Source organism: Kogia breviceps, chromosome 11 (assembly GCF_026419965.1).
Source record: "Kogia breviceps isolate mKogBre1 chromosome 11, mKogBre1 haplotype 1, whole genome shotgun sequence".
Taxonomy (NCBI): Eukaryota; Metazoa; Chordata; class Mammalia; order Artiodactyla; family Physeteridae; genus Kogia; species Kogia breviceps.
Window position 1 is genome coordinate 72,625,324 of NC_081320.1, and position 21,538 is coordinate 72,646,861.

At 40.1% G+C, this 21,538-nt stretch overlaps 1 protein-coding gene across 27 annotated transcripts in view; it reads left to right on the forward strand.

Moving 5' to 3' along the window:
- The window catches only part of DHX57 (DExH-box helicase 57), a 129,092-nt gene extending 108,472 nt beyond the window's left edge, over positions 1–20,620 (forward strand). For 23 of the 27 annotated variants that reach the window (XM_067007740.1, XM_067007736.1, XM_067007744.1 and 20 more), the window contains 10 exons: positions 720–893; positions 1,870–2,070; positions 3,220–3,496; positions 8,598–8,693; positions 8,779–8,862; positions 11,525–11,662; positions 12,335–12,409; positions 14,414–14,548; positions 17,795–17,995; positions 19,640–20,620. In XM_067007740.1, the coding sequence (XP_066863841.1) occupies positions 720–893; positions 1,870–2,070; positions 3,220–3,496; positions 8,598–8,693; positions 8,779–8,862; positions 11,525–11,662; positions 12,335–12,409; positions 14,414–14,548; positions 17,795–17,995; positions 19,640–19,783 (1,525 nt within the window). In that variant the 3' untranslated portion in view covers positions 19,784–20,620. The remainder of the gene's footprint in view (positions 1–719; positions 894–1,869; positions 2,071–3,219; positions 3,497–8,597; positions 8,694–8,778; positions 8,863–11,524; positions 11,663–12,334; positions 12,410–14,413; positions 14,549–17,794; positions 17,996–19,639) is intronic. The other 4 variants (XM_067007756.1, XM_067007755.1, XM_067007757.1 and 1 more) reach the window with 1 other exon arrangement.
- The last annotated feature ends 918 nt before the right edge of the window (positions 20,621–21,538 follow it).

The window sequence follows — 21,538 nt, forward strand, 5'->3', positions numbered from 1 at the left end:
ATGGATGCAGAACCACAGATACAGAGGAACCACATATACAAAGGGCCAACTATAAATTATACATGGATTTTTGACTGCACAGAGGATTGGCCTTCCCTAATCTGCATATTTTTCGAGGGTAAACTGTAATTTCAGTTGCCAGATACTGGGGATTGGAGAAGCCACTGTTAATAACAACAAAGAAATGCTACCATTTTGAGAAAAAATAATTTTCAGTGGTTCCTATTCCAGTAGTAAGACAGACTGGGTGTGTCTTCATATCTAAGGGGACACTACTTGACAGATGAACACCCCCTAGAAATATAAGACTGAAGTTTCTTAGCATACATGACTGTCTCTGTCTCTCTTTCTCTGAATTTAAAGGTAGGGAAAGGAATGATTCTTTGTTGGTTATTGTGCTCCAGGCTTGTTACTTGTAGAATGTCAACTCTTTAGTCCTCTTGTCAACTCTTTAGTCCTCGTAATTATTTACTAATGAATTACACTCCAGTTTTTCCCAAGTTGATGCAAGGTTTTTAGTTCATAGAACTGAGTAAATATTTTTTAAGGGTCAGAAAGAACTTTCCCATTTAGAAGACCCGGGCCTTGAGGACAGGTTGTGGAGAAGCTGCTGATTTTTGGAGTCACATTGTTAGTTTTAATAGAAATTCACCCATCATAACCCAATTTCAGTGTTTTGTACTAGAACACTAAATCCTTTTTTTTTTTTTCTTTTTTAGATGTGTTGTTCACCCACTTCATTCATCTTTATCCAGTGAAGAGCAGCAGGCTGTGTTTGTAAAACCTCCTATGGGTGTAACGAAGATTATAATTTCCACCAACATTGCTGAGACATCCATAACCATCGATGATGTTGTCTATGTCATCGATTCTGGGAAAATGAAAGAAAAGAGGTATCGTCTTTTGCTAATGTAAGAGAGGGGCTAACAATGCCTCATTTGGAGCAACACAGCTGTTAAAGGCTAATGCTATTAAGCTACATGGATTACTGTTTGAAAAAATACTTTATGAAAACTCTCTGTAGATATATGAGTGATTCTGTAGCTAGGATCATGAATCTTATTTTCAAACAGAGGTAGAAATTTTAAGTTTTTACCTTAGAAATAATTATTTTTCCTCTTTTTCTTATATGCTTTACATGTGCTTGAGTGAAAAAGAATTGGTATGGGAGGTGATGGATATGTTAATTGCAAAAAGGTTGGTAATCATTTCACAATGTATACGTATATCGAAACATCACATTGTACACCTTAAATATATATAATTTTTATTTGTCGAAAATAAATGAAAAATATATTTTTTTAATTGAATAAAGAAACTATGTAGTATATAGTACAGAAACCATTTAAATTAGCACAAAGTGCTCCCACCAGGGACTCAGCTACCCCAGAACATGTGGGACACTGTCCTTCTACAGAAGTAGGATGGGGCTTCTCTGGTGGCGCAGTCGTTGAGAATCTGACTGCTAATGCAGGGGACACGGGTTCGAGCCCTGGTCTGGGAAGATCCCACATGCCGCGGAGCAACTAGGCCCGTGAGCCCCAACTACTGAGCCTGTGCATCTGGAGCCTGTGCTCCGCAACAAGAGAGGCTGCGATAGTGAGAGGCCCGTGCACCACAATGAAGAGTGGCCCCCGCTTGCCACAACTAGAGAAATCCCTCGCATAGAAATGAAGACCCAACACGGCCATAAATAAATAAATACGTACATACATACATAAACAAACAAACAAGCAACCAACCAAGCCAAGTATTTGAAAAAAAAAAAAAAAAGAAGTAGGATGGTTCATCTATTCTGTCCATGCTAAGTAAAATTTTGGCCACATTTTTATAAAGTAACTGCTTTTTACCTTTTCTTTTACTTTATAGATATGATGCCAGCAAAGGGATGGAAAGTTTAGAGGATACTTTTGTCTCTCAAGCCAATGCCCTGCAAAGAAAAGGTCGAGCAGGTCGTGTTGCATCTGGGGTCTGCTTCCATTTATTCACCAGCCATCACTTCAGTCATCAGCTTCTAAAGCAGCAGCTACCAGAAATACAAAGAGTGCCATTGGAACAGCTCTGTCTAAGGTACATCTTGATCCTTGTGTTCTGCTTCCAAAAGGTCCCAACGTTTCTCACCCTAAGTTCCATGTTTTCTTTTTCTTAGTAGAAGATGTTTTGCTAAGCGTGGACTTGGATGAACTCATTCATTTGCAAAGAAAGAGCTCTTCAGTGTTGCCTTTACCATTCCTTTTAACTTTCTACACATAAAGATCTCTTGCATTGCAGAGGAGGGCCCTAAAATAGAGCTTAAGAATACATTTATAAGTCAGGAAAGTAATCTAACTTATCAAGAAATTTCTGCTAGGGCAGCACCAATATTAAATCATTACAAGGGGAGATCTACACCCTCATTATCAGAACAAAGTGAACAAAAGCAATTTGAAAACACCATTATTTACCTGATGAACAAACAAGAACAAATATCATAAAATAGGATTTAACGAATGAATGATTAAACTCAGTGTTATTGAAGCTGGAGAACCTTTGGTTCAACCTTTCTGAAACTTTGCATAGCATATATAAGAACTCTAAAACTATCCATGCTCTTTGACCGAGTCATTATTTTGAGGGAGTATGCCCATAAAATGTTTACTCAAAGGGAAAAAAGTTACTTACACAGATGTTACAGCTCTTCTTTTATCCAATAGGTGTATTTTGAGAGCCTTCCATTACCTTAGTAAAAATATAAAGGAATTATAAGTGAAATAAATAAACTTTATATATGTTAGATTTTTCTCTTTTGAAAATTGCCTAAATTCATAATTTAAAACAGCTTTTCAAGAGCTGTCACAAGGCAGGACACAATGTAGGTTAATTTTATAAATAATTATTATGCAATTTCAGATGTGGGAAAGAGAGTAGGTGGATCGTTTGAATTTTATTTCATGATTTGAACCCACTGTTATAGAAAAAAGCATTTTGGAAGTTTATAGAGAGAAATTTATTCTGTATCTCAGTAAATTTCAGAATCTGAAAGTGTTTCTGTAACTTATTGCTAGGAGAAGTAAAAGACATAAGAGATGTTTTAAAAATTTATTTAAACTGGCATTGTTTGGTTTATGAAAGCATATATTTGGGAAATTATAAATTATTTTCATTCACAGAAGAAGCTTACTTCTTTGTGTCATCCCACCACAAATAAAAATGACAAATTGTTTTGTTTTCTTTTTTCAGAATTAAAATTTTAGAGATGTTTAGCACTCATAATCTCCAATCTGTGTTCTCTCGGCTCATTGAACCCCCTCACACTGATTCTCTCCGTGCCTCAAAAATACGATTACGAGACTTGGGAGCATTAACTCCAGATGAAAAACTGACCCCTCTAGGGTATCACTTGGCCTCTCTGCCCGTAGATGTGAGAATCGGAAAACTAATGCTGTTTGGGTCTATCTTCCGCTGTTTGGATCCTGCTCTCACCATTGCTGCGAGTTTAGCTTTTAAGTCTCCTTTTGTAAGTAAACAGCATTCATCTGAACTGGAGTCCGTAAGTCTCTAAGGGGACCATGGGGGCTTCAGGGTTATGTGAGCCCTCTAATACTTTTCTTGTGAGTATATTATATGTGAATCTTTCAGGGCACAGTGTCTCTTAACTTTTATTGGATCCTCAAAGAAATCCATGCCCCAAATAAAGATTAAGAACTAGAGAGGGCTTCCCTGGTGGCGCAGTGGTTGAGAGTCCGCCTGCCGATGTAGGGGACACGGGTTCGTGCCCCGGTCTGGGAAGATCCCACATGCCGCAGAGCGGCTGGGCCCGTGAGCCATGGCCGCTGAGCCTGCGCGTTCGGAGCCTGTGCTCCACAACGGGAGAGGCCACAACAGTGAGAGGCCCGCGTTACCGCAAAAAAAAAAAAAAAAAAAAAAAAAAGAACTAGAGAGCCAGCTTATTTAAATCATCTAAATGTGCTTTTTATGTATCTGCTTTACTTGCTCATTATAGGAAAACCAGAAAAGCAAGCAAGCAAAAAGTGCCCCTGCCTGATTTTTAAAAACAATAAATATATTGGACTACTTTTTTCAGCAGCTTTATTGAAATATAATTCACCCATGTAAAGTGTACAGTAGTTTTTAATATTGTGCAGTCATCACCCTACTCAGTTTTGGAACGTTTTTATCACTTCATAAAAAAAAAAAAAAAACCTCTTAGGGGCAGGACAAGAATAAAGATGCAGACGTAGAGAATGGACTTGAGGACACGGGGAGGGGGAAGGGTAAGCTGGGATGAAGTGAGAGAGTGACATGGACATATACACACTACCAAATGTAAAATCGATAGCTAGTGGGAAGCAGCCGCATAGCACAGGGAGATCAGCTCGGTGCTTTGTGTCCACCTAGAGGGGTGGGACAGGGAGGGTGGGAGGGAGACACAGGAGGAAGGAGATATGGGGATATATGTATATGTATAGCTGATTCACTTTGTTATACAGCAGAAACTAACACACCATTGTAAAGCAATTATACTCCAAAAAAGATGTGAAAAAAACAAAAACCAAAAAACCACCTCTTAGCTGTCACTCTCCTATTTCCCTCCAACTCCCAATCCACTCCATTCATAGATAACCACCAGTCTCCTTTCTGTGTTCATAGATTTGCCTCTTCTGGACATTTCATATTAATGAAACAATATAATATATAGTGTTTTGTGATCGGCTTCTTCACTTAGCATATGCTTTTAAGAGTCATCTGTGTTATAGCATATATCAGTGCTTCATTCCTTTTATGGCCAAATAATATTCCTTTGTATGGGTATACCACATTTCGTTTATCCATTCAGCACTTGGAGGACATTTGGGATTGTTTCCCACCTTTGGCTATAAACATTCATGTACAAGTTTTTATGTGAACATATGTTTTCATTTGTCTTGGGTGTATACCTAGGAGTGAAATTTGGGTCAAATACTATTTAACTTTTTTTTTTTTTTTTTTTTTTTTTTTTTTTTTTTTTTTTTTCGGTACGTGGGTCTCTCACTGCTGTGGCCTCTCCCGTTGCAGAGCACAGGCTCCGGACGCACAGGCTCAGTGGCCATGGCTCACGGGCCCAGCCGCTCCGTGGCATGTGGGATCTTCCCAGACCGGGGCACGAACCCGCGTCCGCTGCATCGGCAGGCGGACTCTCAACCACTGCGCCACCAGGGAAGCCCCTATTTAACTTTTTGAGGAACTTCTAGATTCTTCCAGAGTAGCGGCATTTTACATTCTACCAGCATTTTATCAGGATTATAATTTTTCCACATCCTTACTAACACTTGTTATTATCTGACTTTTTTATTATAACTGTTCTAGGTGGTGTGAATTTGTGGTTTTTGATCTGTATTTCTCTAATGGCTAATGATATTAAATATCTTTTCAGTTTCTTATTGTCCATTTCTATATCTGTCAAGAAATGTCTATTCAGATAGCTTGCCCATTTTTTAATTGGGTTATTTGACCTTTTATTATTGAGTTATAAGAGTTCTTTATATATTCTGGATATAAGTTCCTTAACAGATACATGATTTGCAGATATTTTCTCCTATACTGTGGGTTGCCTTTTTCACTTTCTTGATCTGTTCTTTGAAATACAAAAGTTTTTATTTTTATGAATTCCAATTTAGCTAGTTTTTTGTTGCTCAAGCTTTTGTTGTTGTCATGGTTAAGAATCCATTGCCAAATACAAAGTCTTGAAAATTTATCCCTATGTTTTTTCCTAAAAGTTTTATGGTTTTAGCTTACATTATGATCTTTGATCCATTTTGAGTTAGTTTTTGAATGTAATGTGAAGTAAGAATCCAGCTTCATTCTTTTGCATGTGACTGTCCTGTTGTCCCATCACCATTTGTTGAAAAGACTATTCTTTCCCCACTGAATGGTGTTAGCATTCTTGTCAGTAATCAACTGACCACAAATACATGGGTTTGTTCCTAGATTCTCAGTTCTGTTCCATTGAGTTATATGTCTATCCTTAGGCCAGTTCCATGATGTCTTGATTCAAAATACAAAACTCTAGTTTTGTAGTAAGTTTTGAAATCGGGAAGTTTGAGTCCTCCAACTTTGTTCTTTTTATTAGTGTCTTGAGGATTTTTACATTCATAAGAGTTATTGGTCTGTAGTATTCTTTTCTTGTGATGTCTTTATCTGGCTTTGGTATCAGGGTAATACTGGCCACATAATGATTTAGGAAGTGTTCCCTCCTTTATTTTTTTGAAGATTTTGTGAGAATTAATGTTAAATCTTCTTTAAATGCTTGGTAGAAATCAGCAGTGAAGCTACTTGGTCTTTTCTTTGTGGGTAGTTTTTTTATAATTCAACTTCTCCACTTCTTATAGGTCTATTCAGATTATCTGTTTCTTTTTGAGTCAGTTTTGATCATTTGCTTTTTCTAGGAATTTTTCCATTTCATCTAAATTACCTAATTTATTAATATATAAACATAGTATTTTATAGTCCTTTTTATTTCTGAGAGCTTGTTAGTAATATCCCCTTTCGTTTCTGATTCTAATAATTTGAGCCTTCTCTCTCTTTTTTCTTGATCAATTTAGCTAAAGGTTTGTCAGTTTTGTTGATCTTTTCAGAGAACCAGCTTTTGGTTTCATTGGTTTTCCTTACTGTTTTTCTGTTCTCTATTTTATTTTATTTTTATTTATTTATTTTTTTTGTGGTACGCGGGCCTCTCACTGTTGTGGCCTCTCCTGCTGCGGACAACAGGCTCCGGACGCACAGGCTCAGTGGCCATGGCTCACGGGCCTATCCGCTCCGCAGCATGTGGGATCCTCCCAGACCAGGGCACGAACCCATATCGGCAGGCGGACTCACAACCACTGCACCACCAGGGAAGCCCTGTTCTCTATTTTATTAATTTCTGCTCTTTGTTTCTTTCCTTCTGTTTGTTTTAGTTTGTTCTTCATTTTCCAGTGTCTTAAGGTGGAAGTTTATCAATTTGAGATCTTTCTTCTTTTTTAGTATAGACATATACAGCTATAAATTGTTTTCCATGGACTGCTTTAGCTGCATCCTATAAGTTTTGGTATGTTGTGTCTTCATTTTCATTAATTTCAAGTATTTTCTCTTTTTTTTTTGGCGCATTGGATTTTCATTGCTGTGCGCGGGCTTTTTCTAGCTGCGGCGAGCGGGGGCTACTCTTCATTGCGGTGCGCAGGCTTCTCACTGTAGTGGCCTCTCTTGCTGTGGAGCACGGGCTCTAGGCATGCAGGCTTCAGTAGTTGTGGCACACTTCGAGTATTTTCTGATTTCCCTCTCTAGTTCTTCTATGACTCATTGGTTATTTAGGCATGTGCTGTTTAATGTCCACATATCTATGAGTTTCCCAGTTTTTTCCTTTTATTGACTTCTAATTTCATTCTGTTGTGGTCAAAGAACATACTTTGTATTATTTTAGTCCTTTAAAACTTACTAAGCTTTGTTTTATGGCTAAGTATGTGCTCAGTCCTGGAAAGTATTCCATGTAGACTTGAAAATGAATATTCAGCTGTTGTTGGGTAGAGTGTCATTTTTTGTTTATTTTCACCATGGCTTATCTCAGATAGGGGAATAGATGTAACAATTTTCTTCAGTTTTAATGTTACACTTCATGGAATTGTAAACTCACAGATCTGCAAAAAGATCTTAGTTCAGCCCCCTCATTTAACAACAGATGACAAAACCAAGGGCCAGGCTAGGTGATGTAGCTTGCTCAGAGACATACAGTCAGTATTATTGTGAACAAGGCCTCCATTGCCTATTTCTCAAATCATCTAACTAACCTCTCACTGGCTGTTTTCTTTTATTGGAATGCAGAAATTGTTCATTAGAAATATTGATGTCATCCTTAGCCAAAACTGAACACCTGTCATTTGCTGAGTTCTGTAAACATAGTTAATTCCCAAATGTAATCCTTTTCCCACTAGTCTTCCTAAAAAGGAAGAAAATTTATTTTCAAATAGAAAATAAAATTTTATTATTGTTGTGTTAGCTATAAAGGTGTCCAAATATGTGAAAATTAGAGAGAAGCACCGTAGTTGGTTTAGAATGATTTTCAGTGTGATACAGCTTGGGCCTCAGTGTAACTTGCTCTTGCTGGTGTCTTTAGTACATGTGTATGTTGCAGCAAGAGAAGGCAGTGAAAATTAAGTTCTCAGCTGATTTTACTAATTTATAGGGGAAAAGAGAACCTGTAAACATTATTTTTAAAAGGAAAAGAACATGAATTATGGGTATAGAAATAGGGGAGACTTAAGTATAGAAGATGAATAAGAATCTGTAAAATAAAGATACCACAGAGTTAACAGAATCTTAGATTTTAGATGTAGCTTCTAGAATGAGGGGCTCTTTGAGGACATCTTGCCACTAGGAAGTAAAAGACCCAGTAGAGGTTACTTTGGGTGGGCAGACGGGCTCACAAGGACAAGTTAGGACTGTTAGCTTGGCACTTAACCACCATAATTACTTTTAACCAGCCACCCACTGTGTACTCTGTTCCACGCAAACTACTTCCCAAGGCACCTGGCTTCAGCAGTAGGAAAGTGCCATTTGAAACCTTGGGTAAAATGTGTCCTTCAAACCTGGTTTTCCTCATTTAGGTATCTCCCTGGGATAAAAAAGAGGAAGCTAACCAGAAAAAGCTAGAATTTGCATTTGCAAACAGTGATTATCTGGCCCTTCTACGAGCATATAAGGTAAGTATACAACCTAATAGCTGAGATTTATTACCAGAGTTGGCACTAAAGACAGAGTAACATTTTGATTTTCTCCAAAATTTAGGGATGGCAGCTAAGTTCGAAAGAAGGTATGCGTGCAAGTTATAATTACTGCAGACAGAACTTCTTGTCAGGAAGAGTTCTTCAGGTGAGTTGTTTCTGTGGAAATTTGTTTTCATTCATTTTCTGTTGTAGTAGTGCACCAGAGGGTGTTGCAACTTTATCTTGCTTGTCCTGCCTTGACATTGAAGATGTTATTTTTGGAATATGCTTGGCTTTACCACCTGTGTAAAACAGACTCCTGAACTATGACATCAGGCCTTTTGTGCTGAACCTTTCAACTGACCTGTTCTTCCTCTTTTCAGTGAATCTGTGTTTAACTTATGTGGAGGCTAGTGGAATATAGGCACTCGGAAGATTACTGCTTACTGGAAGTCCGTTTTTTCCATAATTATACCAAACATTCTTAACCCGGATCCATAAGCCCCTGAAATTGTATGCAAAGTCATACCCTTATACATATGTGCATTATTCTGGAGAAAGGGATCATAGCTTCATCAGATTCTCAAAGCGGTCTGTGACCATTGCCAAACCCCTTACCCTCTCCCTAAAACCAAAGACTGAATACTGAACCAGATTTTCTTTGTTAATTCTTCTTCTGTCCATCAGAGGCTACTATGTCAATAACAAGTACACAAGAAAGAGAAAGAAAGGTTTATTATCTTCTGTGTAATAACAGGCAGGGCTCTGTCTTCTGTTGTAAAACAGTATTTTAGGCCCCCTTCCAAAGTGGCATGAAAAGCCAGAATAGTAACGGTGCATATCTTTACAAAGCATCTATTTCACTCAAAAATTTTGAGGCTGGGGAGCAGGAAGGACTTTATTTCTATATTAGAAGATGTCTTGGAATAGAACACAAAATAAATGTTCGTAATACTTACCACTACCTGACAGCTAGTTATCTCTCTACCCCATAAGCTCCATCAGAGCCGAGATTTTATCTGTTTTGTTCAATACTATATCCCCAGTGCCTAGAACAGTACTTAGCACATAGGTGATGCTCAGTAAAATTCATTGAATGCATGAATGAATGGTTATTTAAAATGAAGTAAGAGACCTCAAAACCATCCCAGTATTTGCCTTTATTCTTCTCTGCCTTTAGGTGTACTGTAGTGAGACGTTTTGAGAAGACAAAGGCTCTAGCTTTATTCTAAGTACAACAAAAGCAATGATTTTCAATCCTGGCTACACATTAGATTCACCTGAGGGAGCCTAAAAAAAAAAAAGTAAAAATACCCGAATTCCACCCCAGGCCAATTACATCTGGAGCTCCAGGGGTGGAGCCTGAGCATGTTTATTTTCCTTGTTGTTGAGCTCAGCAAGTGATTGTAATATGCTGCCAGGGTTGAGAAGCACTGGTCTAAAGGGTATTTTATATGTAAGGTGCAGTAATAAATATTTTCTTGAGTCATTAAGAGTTTTAAGTATAAAATAATATTTCTTTTAAATTACATTTTTTACTAAATTTATTCTTTTTCTTTAGGATATATGTAGATTTTGCTGTGATCTATGAGGGCCATCAAACAGCTACCTCTTTTCACTAAAGTCCAGCTTAGATTGTATTGTAGAATGTTTTGTGTTTTTTTTAATCGACTTTTTTTAAAAAAATGTATTTATTTTTGGCTGCATTGGGTCTTCGTTGCTGCATGCGGGCTTTTCTCTAGTTACAGTGAGCGGGGGCTACTCTTCGCTGCAGTGCACAGGCTTCTCGTTGCGGAGCACGGGCTCTAGGCGCCCAGGCTCAACAGTCGTGGCTCATAGGCTCTAGAGCGCAGGCTCAGTAGCTGTGGCACACGGGCTTAATCGCTCCACAGCATGTGGATCTTCCTAGACCAGGGCTCAAACCCGTGTCCCCTGCATTGGCAGGCGTATTCTTAACCACTGCGCCACCAGGGAAGTCCTAGAATTAGTTTTATTAAGATATTAAAACCTTGTCATGAAATAGAACACTGGTATATTTAACTCCTAGTTATATTTTGCCACGTTATCCATCTGTACTTGAGACAGTCCAAGAAAATACTTAAATTGTCATCAGATACAGGGTAGCATTGCTTAGCTTTGCATTCCTTTGACTGTCATTATCTGCTTCTCTGTTGTCTGATATACAGCTAATATTTGAACAGATGCCAGACGGAGGTTTGTGCTTTTCATTCTCACACTTGTGCTCAGCTGCAGAAAGGGGTTTCTAAATCTAAACCACTTAATAGTATTTCTGTTCGTAGTGAAAATGTGAGCCAGCCAAGTCCACAAAGTAAGAGAAAGAGGGAAGGTTCTGAGGTGGGTGTTCTGCGTCTTTTAAGAGCGAACACTAACTAACCACTCTAGGCTCGGGTAAGGCACCAAGAGGACCTGAGCAGAAAGGAAGTAGGAAAAACTAGACAGTGTCACACTGCACCTTGAGCTGGAGTTCCAAACAAAGGAAACTACGTTTTTGGCTGTCCTAAGAATTGCGAGGAAAATCAGACCTACCCAAAATCCAATTACTGGGGTTTTTTTTCTAATGTAATCTAGAATTAAATGATCTTTGGGTTTTCTGAAATTTGTGAATTTCTGTGTAATGGTTTTACACTGCTGCTTTGTATAAGTGAAAACTGCCCTTTTGGGAATGAACAGACAAGATAATCTTCATACCTGTTTGGTAAACCCATATGAGTCTCATTACTATACGCTGAACTAACTCGTTTTAGTAGTCATTCTTACCTTTGATATGTTGATGCCCCTGCTTAAAGATTTTTTTCCATTTCTTTCAGGAAATGGCCAGCCTCAAACGACAGTTCACTGAACTGTTATCGGATATAGGCTTTGTAAAAGAGGGACTCAGAGCAAGGGAAATTGAGAAAAGGGCCCAAGGAGGAGGAGATGGTATCTTGGATGCCACAGGAGAAGAGGTAAAGAATGTGTAGTTAGTTCTTACTTCTCTTTGATGATCACACTCATAGTCTATTACCTCAGGAACACTTGTAGGCCTTGTTAACTGAAGCCCTGTGAGCAGTGGGTCAGTGGCATTCTTGATTTTCTTTCCACAAATGTCAGCTAACACTCAGAAAAACAAGAGTTTTTCTGTTGATTGTTGATTCTGTTTCTGTTTTTTTAATTTCACATTGGTTCTTGGTAGGTCCATCAGAGGTAGAATGGACTTTCCAATAATGTCTTCTTAATCAGACCAGCCTTTTTCAAACCCAGGATAGTTTTGTATATAATAAGTATCAGAAGAACAATTCAAGATGAAACCTGATGCCACTCCGTTCTAAGTACAGTTAGTACTTTCTGGAAATTGTGAACATCTCATGAACCAGAATCTTTCTCTCGACTGATCCTTAGGAACACTGGCTTTGTAACTACTTTCTAGATCTCTGCAGAGCAATTGTGGGCTTCTTGGAATGGGTACTGTGTGAATGTGGTCCAGTAGATTTATTTTTTACTTAGAAATAATTTTTCTAGCAAAGTGATAGAAATTAGATGCTTTTAAGATAGAAATCAAGAGAAATATAATAACTTCCAGGGAATAGACAGAAATAGCCACATTACTTATAAGATTAATGCTGTTATTTCTCTCATAGGCTAACTCAAATGCTGAGAACCCCAAGTTGATATCAGCAATGCTGTGTGCTGCTCTGTATCCAAATGTAGTGCAGGTAAGGAAACATTTTTCCTGGGTCCTCCCACTTCCTGTTTGATTTTAGCCAAGGGATGTAAGTTAAGACATGCACATTAATCATCTTAAAGACACACACACACACACACACAGCCTTTTAAACGTAGTATATATTTCCAATTCTTCAATGCCCCAAATGTGTTTAGATACATCATTCAAGAACACATTTATTGTATAAAATAAGGTGCCTTTTTAATCCTTCTGACATTGACATTCCAGAAATTAAAATGGACATAAATATCACTGTCAGCCAGTCTGTGCATAACTAACCTATGTCAGGTAGAAATTTGATTCTACTACAATTTCCCTTATGCCCTCTGCTCTGGACTAAAATTAGATAAGAACAAACTCATGGGACCACCTATGATCCCCCTCTTCTGGAAACCCTACCTGAATGTACTGTCGGACTTTTACCTGAGATTTGATTATCCAGTTCTTGTCAGACTTAGAATGTGAATTTGTCAGGGTACTGAAGCATTTAACTTTTTGATAAATGTTCAGTTGATGTCTGCTGATTCATTTATGGCTTATTTTTGCTTAGTGCTTAGTGCTTGCAAATCATTTGAAATTTACTTTTAAAAATCATTTGGAGAAAAGCTATGGAGACAGTTAAAAAATCAGGGGTGAGGGGGATATTAATAAGCAGAGCACAGGGGCTTCCCTGGTGGTGCAGTGGTTGAGAGTCCGCCTGCCGATGCAGGGGACACGGGTTCATGCCCTGGTCTGGGAAGATCCTACATGCCGCGGAGCAACTAGGCCCGTGAGCCATGGCTGCTGAGCCTGCGCGTCCGGAGCCTGTGCTCCACAACGGGAGAGGCCACAACAGTGAGAGGCCCGCGTACCACACAAAAAACTAAATTAAAAAAAAAAAAAAATAAGCAGAGCACAGAAGATGTTTAGGGCAGTAAAAATACTTTGCATGATACCATAATGATAGATAACATGTCATACTTGCCCAAACCCATGGAATGTACAACAACAAAAGTAAACCCTAATGTAAACTATGGACTTTGGGTGATGATGATGTGACAGTGAGGTGCTATATAGCCACTGAGAATTATGTTTTAGGAAAATATTTATAGAAAATGATCTTATATTAGTTTTAATACATATATATTTTATTTAAGTGTTTATCTCCATTTCTATATATAAATATAAATCTAACAGAAAACTAAAATGATATCTGTCAAACATTAATGTTAGTTATTTCTTAATCATGGGATTACAGGAGTTATTATAGGTTATTACAAGATATTGAATATTGTTCCCTGTGTTATATAGTAGTAATGTTATTTTCTGCAGTAAATATGGAGGTGTGTGTGTGCACATAAGCTTTTCATTTTTTTGAGTGAAACAATCTGTTTTTCACTATTTTGAAAAACTCATTTGGAAATATTGGATTGGTATTAGAATTGTCAGCAGATTCCTGGTCCAGTGTTGCCAGCTGAATCTCTTTCCGTGATAATCAGGGCAGACCTGAAACATCAACGTGGTTTCTCCCCCATGTGGCTGGTGTGTGGTATACTCACCCAGAACTACTGATTTACATCCACACCTCCTCATGGTTAAAAAGAAGAAAAAGAGGGCTTCCCTGGTGGCGCAGTGGTTGAGAGTCCGCCTGCCGATGCAGGGGACACAGGTTCGTCCCCCAGTCCGGGAGGATCCCACATGCCGCGGAGCAGCTGGGCCCGTGAGCCATGGCTGCTGGGCCTGCGCGTCCGGAGCCTGTGCTCCGCAACGGGAGAGGCCACAGCAGTGAGAGACCTGCGTACCGCAAAAAAAAAAAAAAAAGCATGCTTATACTGCTTCCCAAAGGAAACTGAGAGGGAAGCAGCAACAAAGGCATTCAAACAAGACTGGTTTTTTGTCAAGGGATACATCCTACAATGGAAATACATATTTTATATATATATATATATATATATATATATATATTTTTAATTTTTATTTTTATTTATTTTTTTTACAAATACCTGTTGTTTAGGTGAAAAGCCCAGAAGGGAAATTCCACAAGACCAGTACCGGAGCTGTCAAAATGCAACCGAAATCAGAGGAATTAAAGTTTGTCACCAAGAACGATGGATATGTACACATTCACCCTTCATCAGTGAACTACCAGGTCAGGATGGCTGGGTATGCTTACAGTCAGGTTCCACATCCACAGATTCAACCAGTGTGAATTGTGTAGTACTGTAGTATTTAGTATTGAAAAAATCTGAGTGTAAGTGGACCAATGCAGTTCAAAGCCTTGTTGTTCAAGGGTCAAATGTATTTACACGTGGCAGGTCCTGGGGTGAGAACAGTCCCTTCCCTTTAGCCAAACCTTGTTCTATCACTCACTGTCTTTAGCAGCACCACTGACTTGGGGAGAGTTGAATAAGCACAGATGTACTGGAAATTGAACTATTTAGCCTGCTTTCAGATGTAAAATTGTTTCTTTGCGGTGGTGATTTAAGAGGTCGTGATGTAATTCTCTCACCCCATCTGTGCCTTGAGAGACATGGCCGTGCTTGCTGGTGCAACTTCCTCAGCTCTGCTGCTTCCTTCAGCCAATTGCCGGGAGGCTTCTGCTCCCGCCACTTCACTAAATTCATCAGAAGTCACGAGTAACCTCCTAGTTGTCAAGTAGAGGGAACAAATGCCCTGGCTCTCATCAAGTATTTGACATTGCTGACTTCCCCACCTCTTGACACTAATCTTTGATAGTTTTTCCTTCTGAAATACCACTTGCTTCTCTCTCTCTGATCATCCCCCTCGAGCCCCTTTACTAGATCCTCTTCCCTGACTCCGAAACCATGGTTCTGTCCTTGTTCTCTTATGATAGTGCACATAATCTTCCTGAACCACCAGAGCACAACATCGTGGCTCTAACTGCCACCTACATGCTGACACAGGCCCCAAATCTCTCTCCCTCGTCCTGGGCTTTTTTCCTGAGCTGTCTTGCTAGAAATCATCACCTGGATGCCTTCTAGTCACCTCAAACTCAAAAGCTGAGAAATCAAACTCACTAGCTCTGAATTCACTCCTCTGTGTTCCCTGTCTTGGTGAAATGGGACCATCCAAATCAGAACCCTGGAGCCACATGGACCCTGCTTCTTTTCTCCCGATGCCAAGCTAATTGGTCACCAGGTCCCAACAATTCCACCTTTTTGACATGTCTCAGGTTTGCCTACGTCTCTCGTCCCTGCTTGCCATTTCCTCAGTTCAAACCCCAAACATCTGTCTCTTGCCTGAAGTACTAATCTTACTTCTGGTGCTCTCTCCAACCTTTTATACTACTGCTGCCAGAATCATCTTTACGAAACATACATTTGATCATGTCATACCCTTGCTTAAAGCTCTTCACAGATGGAGTCTACTGTAAACTCTCCTACGACCCTTCACATCTAGCCCCTTCTTAGCCCATGTCCCCTGCCCCACCTCCCTCCTGTCATTCTTTATGCTCCAGCGATACCAGACTACCAACAATGTCCCCCAGTGCCACGACACAGGACACACTGTCCTCTATGCCTGGAATGGCATTCTAATTCCCCAGCAGGCTCCTACTTATCCTCCAGGCTTCCATTATATATCCCTTTCCCAGTGTCCCTCTCCCAGTTGCTCCTTACTTCGGTTCCGTCACTGTATAGTGTGCATTTTTCCACTGTTGTACTTACCATATTATTTTATAGTTTATGGTATGTCTCACTCATGGACTTGTAAAATTCCTGAAGACAGGAATTGAATTTTATTCATCTCTGTGTTCTTGATGTCTAGCACAGTGCCTAGCAAGCATAGCTGAAAGCAGATGCTCACTAAAGCTTCATCTCGATAAAGAGATGAAGGAGGAACAGAGAAAAGGAGAATGGAGGAAGAGAGTTTGAAGTGTTAGGGCTGGTCAACCTGTGAAACTACTGAGTAAAGTGTCAGCAAAGCATGGAAAAAAGTGTTAAGCTCAGAAGAGTCTGAGGACCAGGAAGTCATCCGCCCTCTTGGCCACATGTGTACATGGGAACCAGGGGCCCAACTTACCTCCACGCGTCCTCTCCTGCGTTTACCATGACATTTCTGCAGTGAATCCAAGTCATTCATGCATCCACCTAGTATCTGCTAGCACCTCCTCTGTGCCAGGCATTGTTGCAGGCCACGGAGGACAGTAGATGAGCTAGGGAGACAAGGTCTCCGTCCTCAGGGAACTTCCATTCTAATGGGGAAGACAGGCAAGAAATAAGTAGACAAATAATCTCAGGTTAATGACAAATGTTATGAAGGAAAATAAAACCGTAAGAGATTGAGAGTGACAGGAGAGGGGCTTTTTTTTTTTTTTTAACTATAGTTGATTTACAGTATTATGTTAGTTTCAGGTATATAGCTTCAGATTCGTTTCCACTATAGGTTATTATGAGATACTGCATATAGTTCCCTGTGCTATACAGTAATCCGTGTTATTTATCTTTTATATACCATGGTGAATATCTATCAATATTAATCCCATACTCCTAATTTATCCCTCCACCTCCCAAGAGGGGCTGCTTTACAGAGAGTGGCCAGGGAAGAACTCTGAGGAGAAAACAATTGAACAGATCCTAAATGAAGTAAAGGGCAAGTCATGCAGATATCTAAAGAGAGGACATTCCAAGCTGAGGAAATAAGTGCAAAGACCATGAGATGGGAGCATATTTGGTGTGTTCCAGGAAATGCAAGAAAGCAGTCAGTGCAAATGGAGGGGATGGTTAGGGGCGGAAGTGGTAGATGAGTTGGGACAAGCGGGCAGGGATCAGGTCGTGTAGGACCTTGTAATCCACAGAAGGATCTGAGATTTTATCCTTGGGAAATCTCTGGAGGGTTCTGAGCCCTAACTGGTTTTTAAAAGATCACTGTGGCCTCTGTATGGAAAAGAAACTGTGAAGATACAAAAGGGCAGGTACATAGGAAGCCATTGCAGTGGTCTGTATGAGATGACAGTTTGCATGAGGTGGTAGCTGTAGAAGTGGTGAGAATATGTCAGTTCATCATGTATTTTGAAAACAGAGCTAACAGGACTTAGTGATGATATAGATGGAGTGAGTGAGAGAGAGAGCAATCAAGGATGGCTCCTAAATTGGGATCTTGAGCAACTGGGTGAATGGGAGTATCATTTAATGAGATAGTGAACACCAACAGGAGGGGAAAATTGAGAATTCCTTTTGAACACAAGAAGTCTGAGATGCTTGTTAGATGTCCGAGTACAGACGTCAAGTAGGCAGTTGCACATACAAGGCTGGAGCTCAGGGGAACCTACAGGCTGAAGATAATTTTGGGAGTCATTGGACAGGTGATGATTAAACCCCTGGGACTGGTGGAGTTCGCCTTATGTTGCCAGTGACATAACTGTCATATGTTTCAGGTCAGACATTTTGACAGCCCCTACCTGGTGTACCATGAGAAGATCAAAACCAGTCGGGTGTTCATCCGAGACTGCAGCATGGTGTCTGTGTACCCGCTGGTCTTGTTCGGAGGGGGCCAAGTGAATGTGCAGCTCCAAAGGGGAGAGTTCATTGTCTCCTTGGACGATGGCTGGATCCGTTTTGCAGCAGCTTCACATCAGGTGAGGGATAACGAGTCTGTCGCATGACACTCAGGCCATGAGGGGCTCTGATAATAGGAAGTATAGGGCGTTTCTTCAGGGAACAAGGACCACAGAGCTGAGTAAGAGTGAATGATGGGTCTGCAGGGGACACTAAGCAAGACTGAGGCTGAAGTGAGGCCAGTGGGGGAGCCTTAGTAAGAGTTCAGGAAGCACACTAGGAGAGGAAGCCCAGGACAGTTGGTGTGAAAGGCTTCGGACAGAGGCTATGAGTGAGGTGTTGGAGCTTCCTAATTGTTAAACAAATACAAGTTCAAAGAAGATCAAAATATAGATGAGCAGAAGTAAAAATCACCCTGATTCCACAACCACCATTAAAAAAATAATGTCTCAATTATTCACTGTATGGAGTCTCTAGAAAACGTTTAAGGGGGAGTATATTTAAGAAATAAAAATTTTTAATATTTGCATCTCTTAGAAATCTTCTGTTGCAGGAGGCACAAACACCAACTCAAACATTACAGTTAAATTCCCTTTGAAGTCTGAAGCAGCACAGTCCAGGAGAAATATATGTGCCATATACCTAATAATTTTTCTAGTAGCCACATTAAAAAAAAGTAAATAGATGAAATTAGTTTTAATATATTTTACATAGCAGAAAACATCTAAAATGTTTTAATTTCAACATGTAATCAATATAAACAATTGAGATTTTTATACTCTTTTTTCATACTAAGTCTTCAAAATCTGGCGTGTATTTTATACTCACAGTGCATCTCGATTTGGATCAGGCACATTTCATGTGGTCAGGAGGTTAGCCACATGGGACAGTACAGGTCAAGAGGGCCAGGCAGGGTTGGTTTGATTCAGCTGCTTAACAACAAAAGCCTGTCTGGCCCTGTGGTAGCAGGATGGCTGGAGCAGCTCCTGGGTCACGTCCATGCAGCATATACTGTCCAAAAGGGAAGACAGAACGCTTCTTTCCTAAAAGTTCCAGCAGACCTCCTCTCCTAAACCAACTCCTGTGGCTGAAGAATGTCATGGACTCTAAGGCCTGGACCACCTGAACCATTCACTCTGGCAGGGCACATGGCATGAGCCTGCGTGATGCAGACAGAGGGTTGCCAGGCAGTGGAGCAGGAGCCACACAAGTGCTGGCGAAACATCCACAGTGGCACTGCATCAGCACAAGCAAAACGCCATAAAACACATAGGCCATCTCCCAACCCTATCCCCACCAACAAAAGTGGAAAAATTCCGAAGTTAAAGAGATTTTTTTGGTTTAATATCTGCCATTTTTAATTCTCCATTTTCCTGCTTCTCCTCTCGGAGCAAATTGTAAAAGTTGACCAAGCTTTAATATGGAGAACACTATATAAAAGCCATATTTCCCGATTTAATCTTTTCTTTAAATGAGATGTGATAGAGGAGGCTTTTTAAAATGGACCCCATTTAGTATATTACAGAACTGACATTGAGTGTATGTTCCTATAATTGCATCAAGAAATTTTAGAAGCACTTTTAGAAAAAAAAATGTTTAGTTCCCCCACCGTGGAATTAAAATTAATAGCAGAAATCTAGAATAATGATAACCATAACTGGAGAATTTCCTTTAATAATCCCCTGTTGGTCCAAGCACTGCTTACATTGCAACTTTCATTTTAGGTGGCTGAATTAGTAAAGGAACTTCGCTGCGAACTAGACCAGCTTCTCCAGGATAAGATAAAAAACCCAAGCATAGATCTGTGTACCTGTCCTCGAGGGTCACGGATCATCAGCATGATTGTGAAACTTGTTACCACACAATAAAGACCAGGCTTGGGAGGGTGCTTGCTACTCACCTGCTTGCTCAGCTGGGAAATGACGGCAGCACCTCTACCTCGAGCTGCAGCTCCACGACGGGGCTTCCCTGGTGAAAGAGCCCAGGGCAGGCACTGCCAAGTCAGCTGAGGCGACGCACACCTTGAGGGAAATTTTCCACACTAAATATTTCTAACCAAGCAGTGGGCACTCCCAGCACAATTTGGAGTGTCAACGTGAGTTCAAAAACCAACTTGCCTGTATTTTTCTCTCTGACTGCCCTGGAATGAATGAAATTCATCTGATTAACAGGAAAGTGAATGTTTAATACAATTCTGTTTTAATCTATGTATTATTTTTCTCCTGCTTTTTACTGGGGTGAGATAAAGGTCAAGAGGAGAAATATCAATTGTTTTTTTCTGTCATAAAGGCTCAACTGAAAGAAGTCAGAACAGAGAAGGAAAAAAAAATCATGTGAGCAAGAAAAATTAAAATTTCATTTCAGCTATAGGCCATTACATAAACTTCATTTGTGAGGGATTTTTTTTTACTCATTAAAGTTCAGCTTAAAAAAACCAAACTTAATGAGCACTTATTTGTTATCAAAATGTGAGCTGGTTTTGTCCATAACACACTTATTCCTTTTTTTAAAAAAAATAAATTTATTTTATTTATTTATTTTTGGCTGAGTTGGGTCTTCGTTGCTATGCACAGTCTTTCTCTAGTTGTGGCAAGCAGGGGCTACTCTCCGTTGTGGTGCACGGGCCTCTCATCGCAGTGGCTTCTCTTGTTGCAGAGCGCAGGCTCAGTAGTTGTGGCTCGCAGGCTCTAGAGCACAGGTTCAGTCATTGTGGTGCACGGGCTTAGTTGCCCCGCGGCATGTGGGATCCTCCTGGACCAGGGCTCGAACCCACGTCCCCTGCATTGGCAGGCGGATTCTTAACCACTGCGCCAGCAGGGAAGCCCCACACTTATTCTTAAAAGCAGAACAGTCTGGGTGTTTTCATTCTCTTGTAGGTTTTCTATTTAGGAATCTTATGAACCCTGTCTTATGAACTCACCTGGATCTAATGGTCACATTTCACATTACCCGAAGGAGAATTTTAAATGGTATTCTCAGAACAGAGTTGGCATGGTTAAGGTAGAAAAGGTTGCCATACTAGTGTCAGATTTAACAGCCATAAAAATATCTTCCATGGGACTGTTATTTTCAACCACCACTTAGGGTAATGGGGCACTAGCATTCTGAAAAAAAAAAAAGTATATATATTTACACTTTCCCTGGACATTTTTCGGTGTGACCAAGAAGAATCCCAAAAAGCTGGGTGGAAGAAGTATTCCTGTATTGGGTAGTCCTCAGGTAGGGAGTCACTACAGGTTTCCCACTATACATGGAATTCACACTAACTCAACAAAACCACCTCAGTGAAGGATGTTCACTTTTCAAGGTATTACTTTAAGTTTTCAGGAAACCACCGAAACTGTCCAAAACAGTCATTATGAAGTCTGTTTAAGCTTCGGTGCACTTAAACAGCTTAGGCTCTAAGCAGTGTCTTTAACAGGCATTAATTCATATCATCACTTTAAATAAAAACATACAGGGCTTCCCTGGTAGCACAGTGGTTGAGAGTCCGCCTGCCGATGCAGGGGACACGGGTTCGTGCCCCGATCCGGGAAGATCCCACATGCTGCGGAGCGGCTGGGCCCGTGAGCCATGGCCGCTGAGCCTGCGCGTCCGGAGCCTGTGCTCCGCAACGGGAGAGG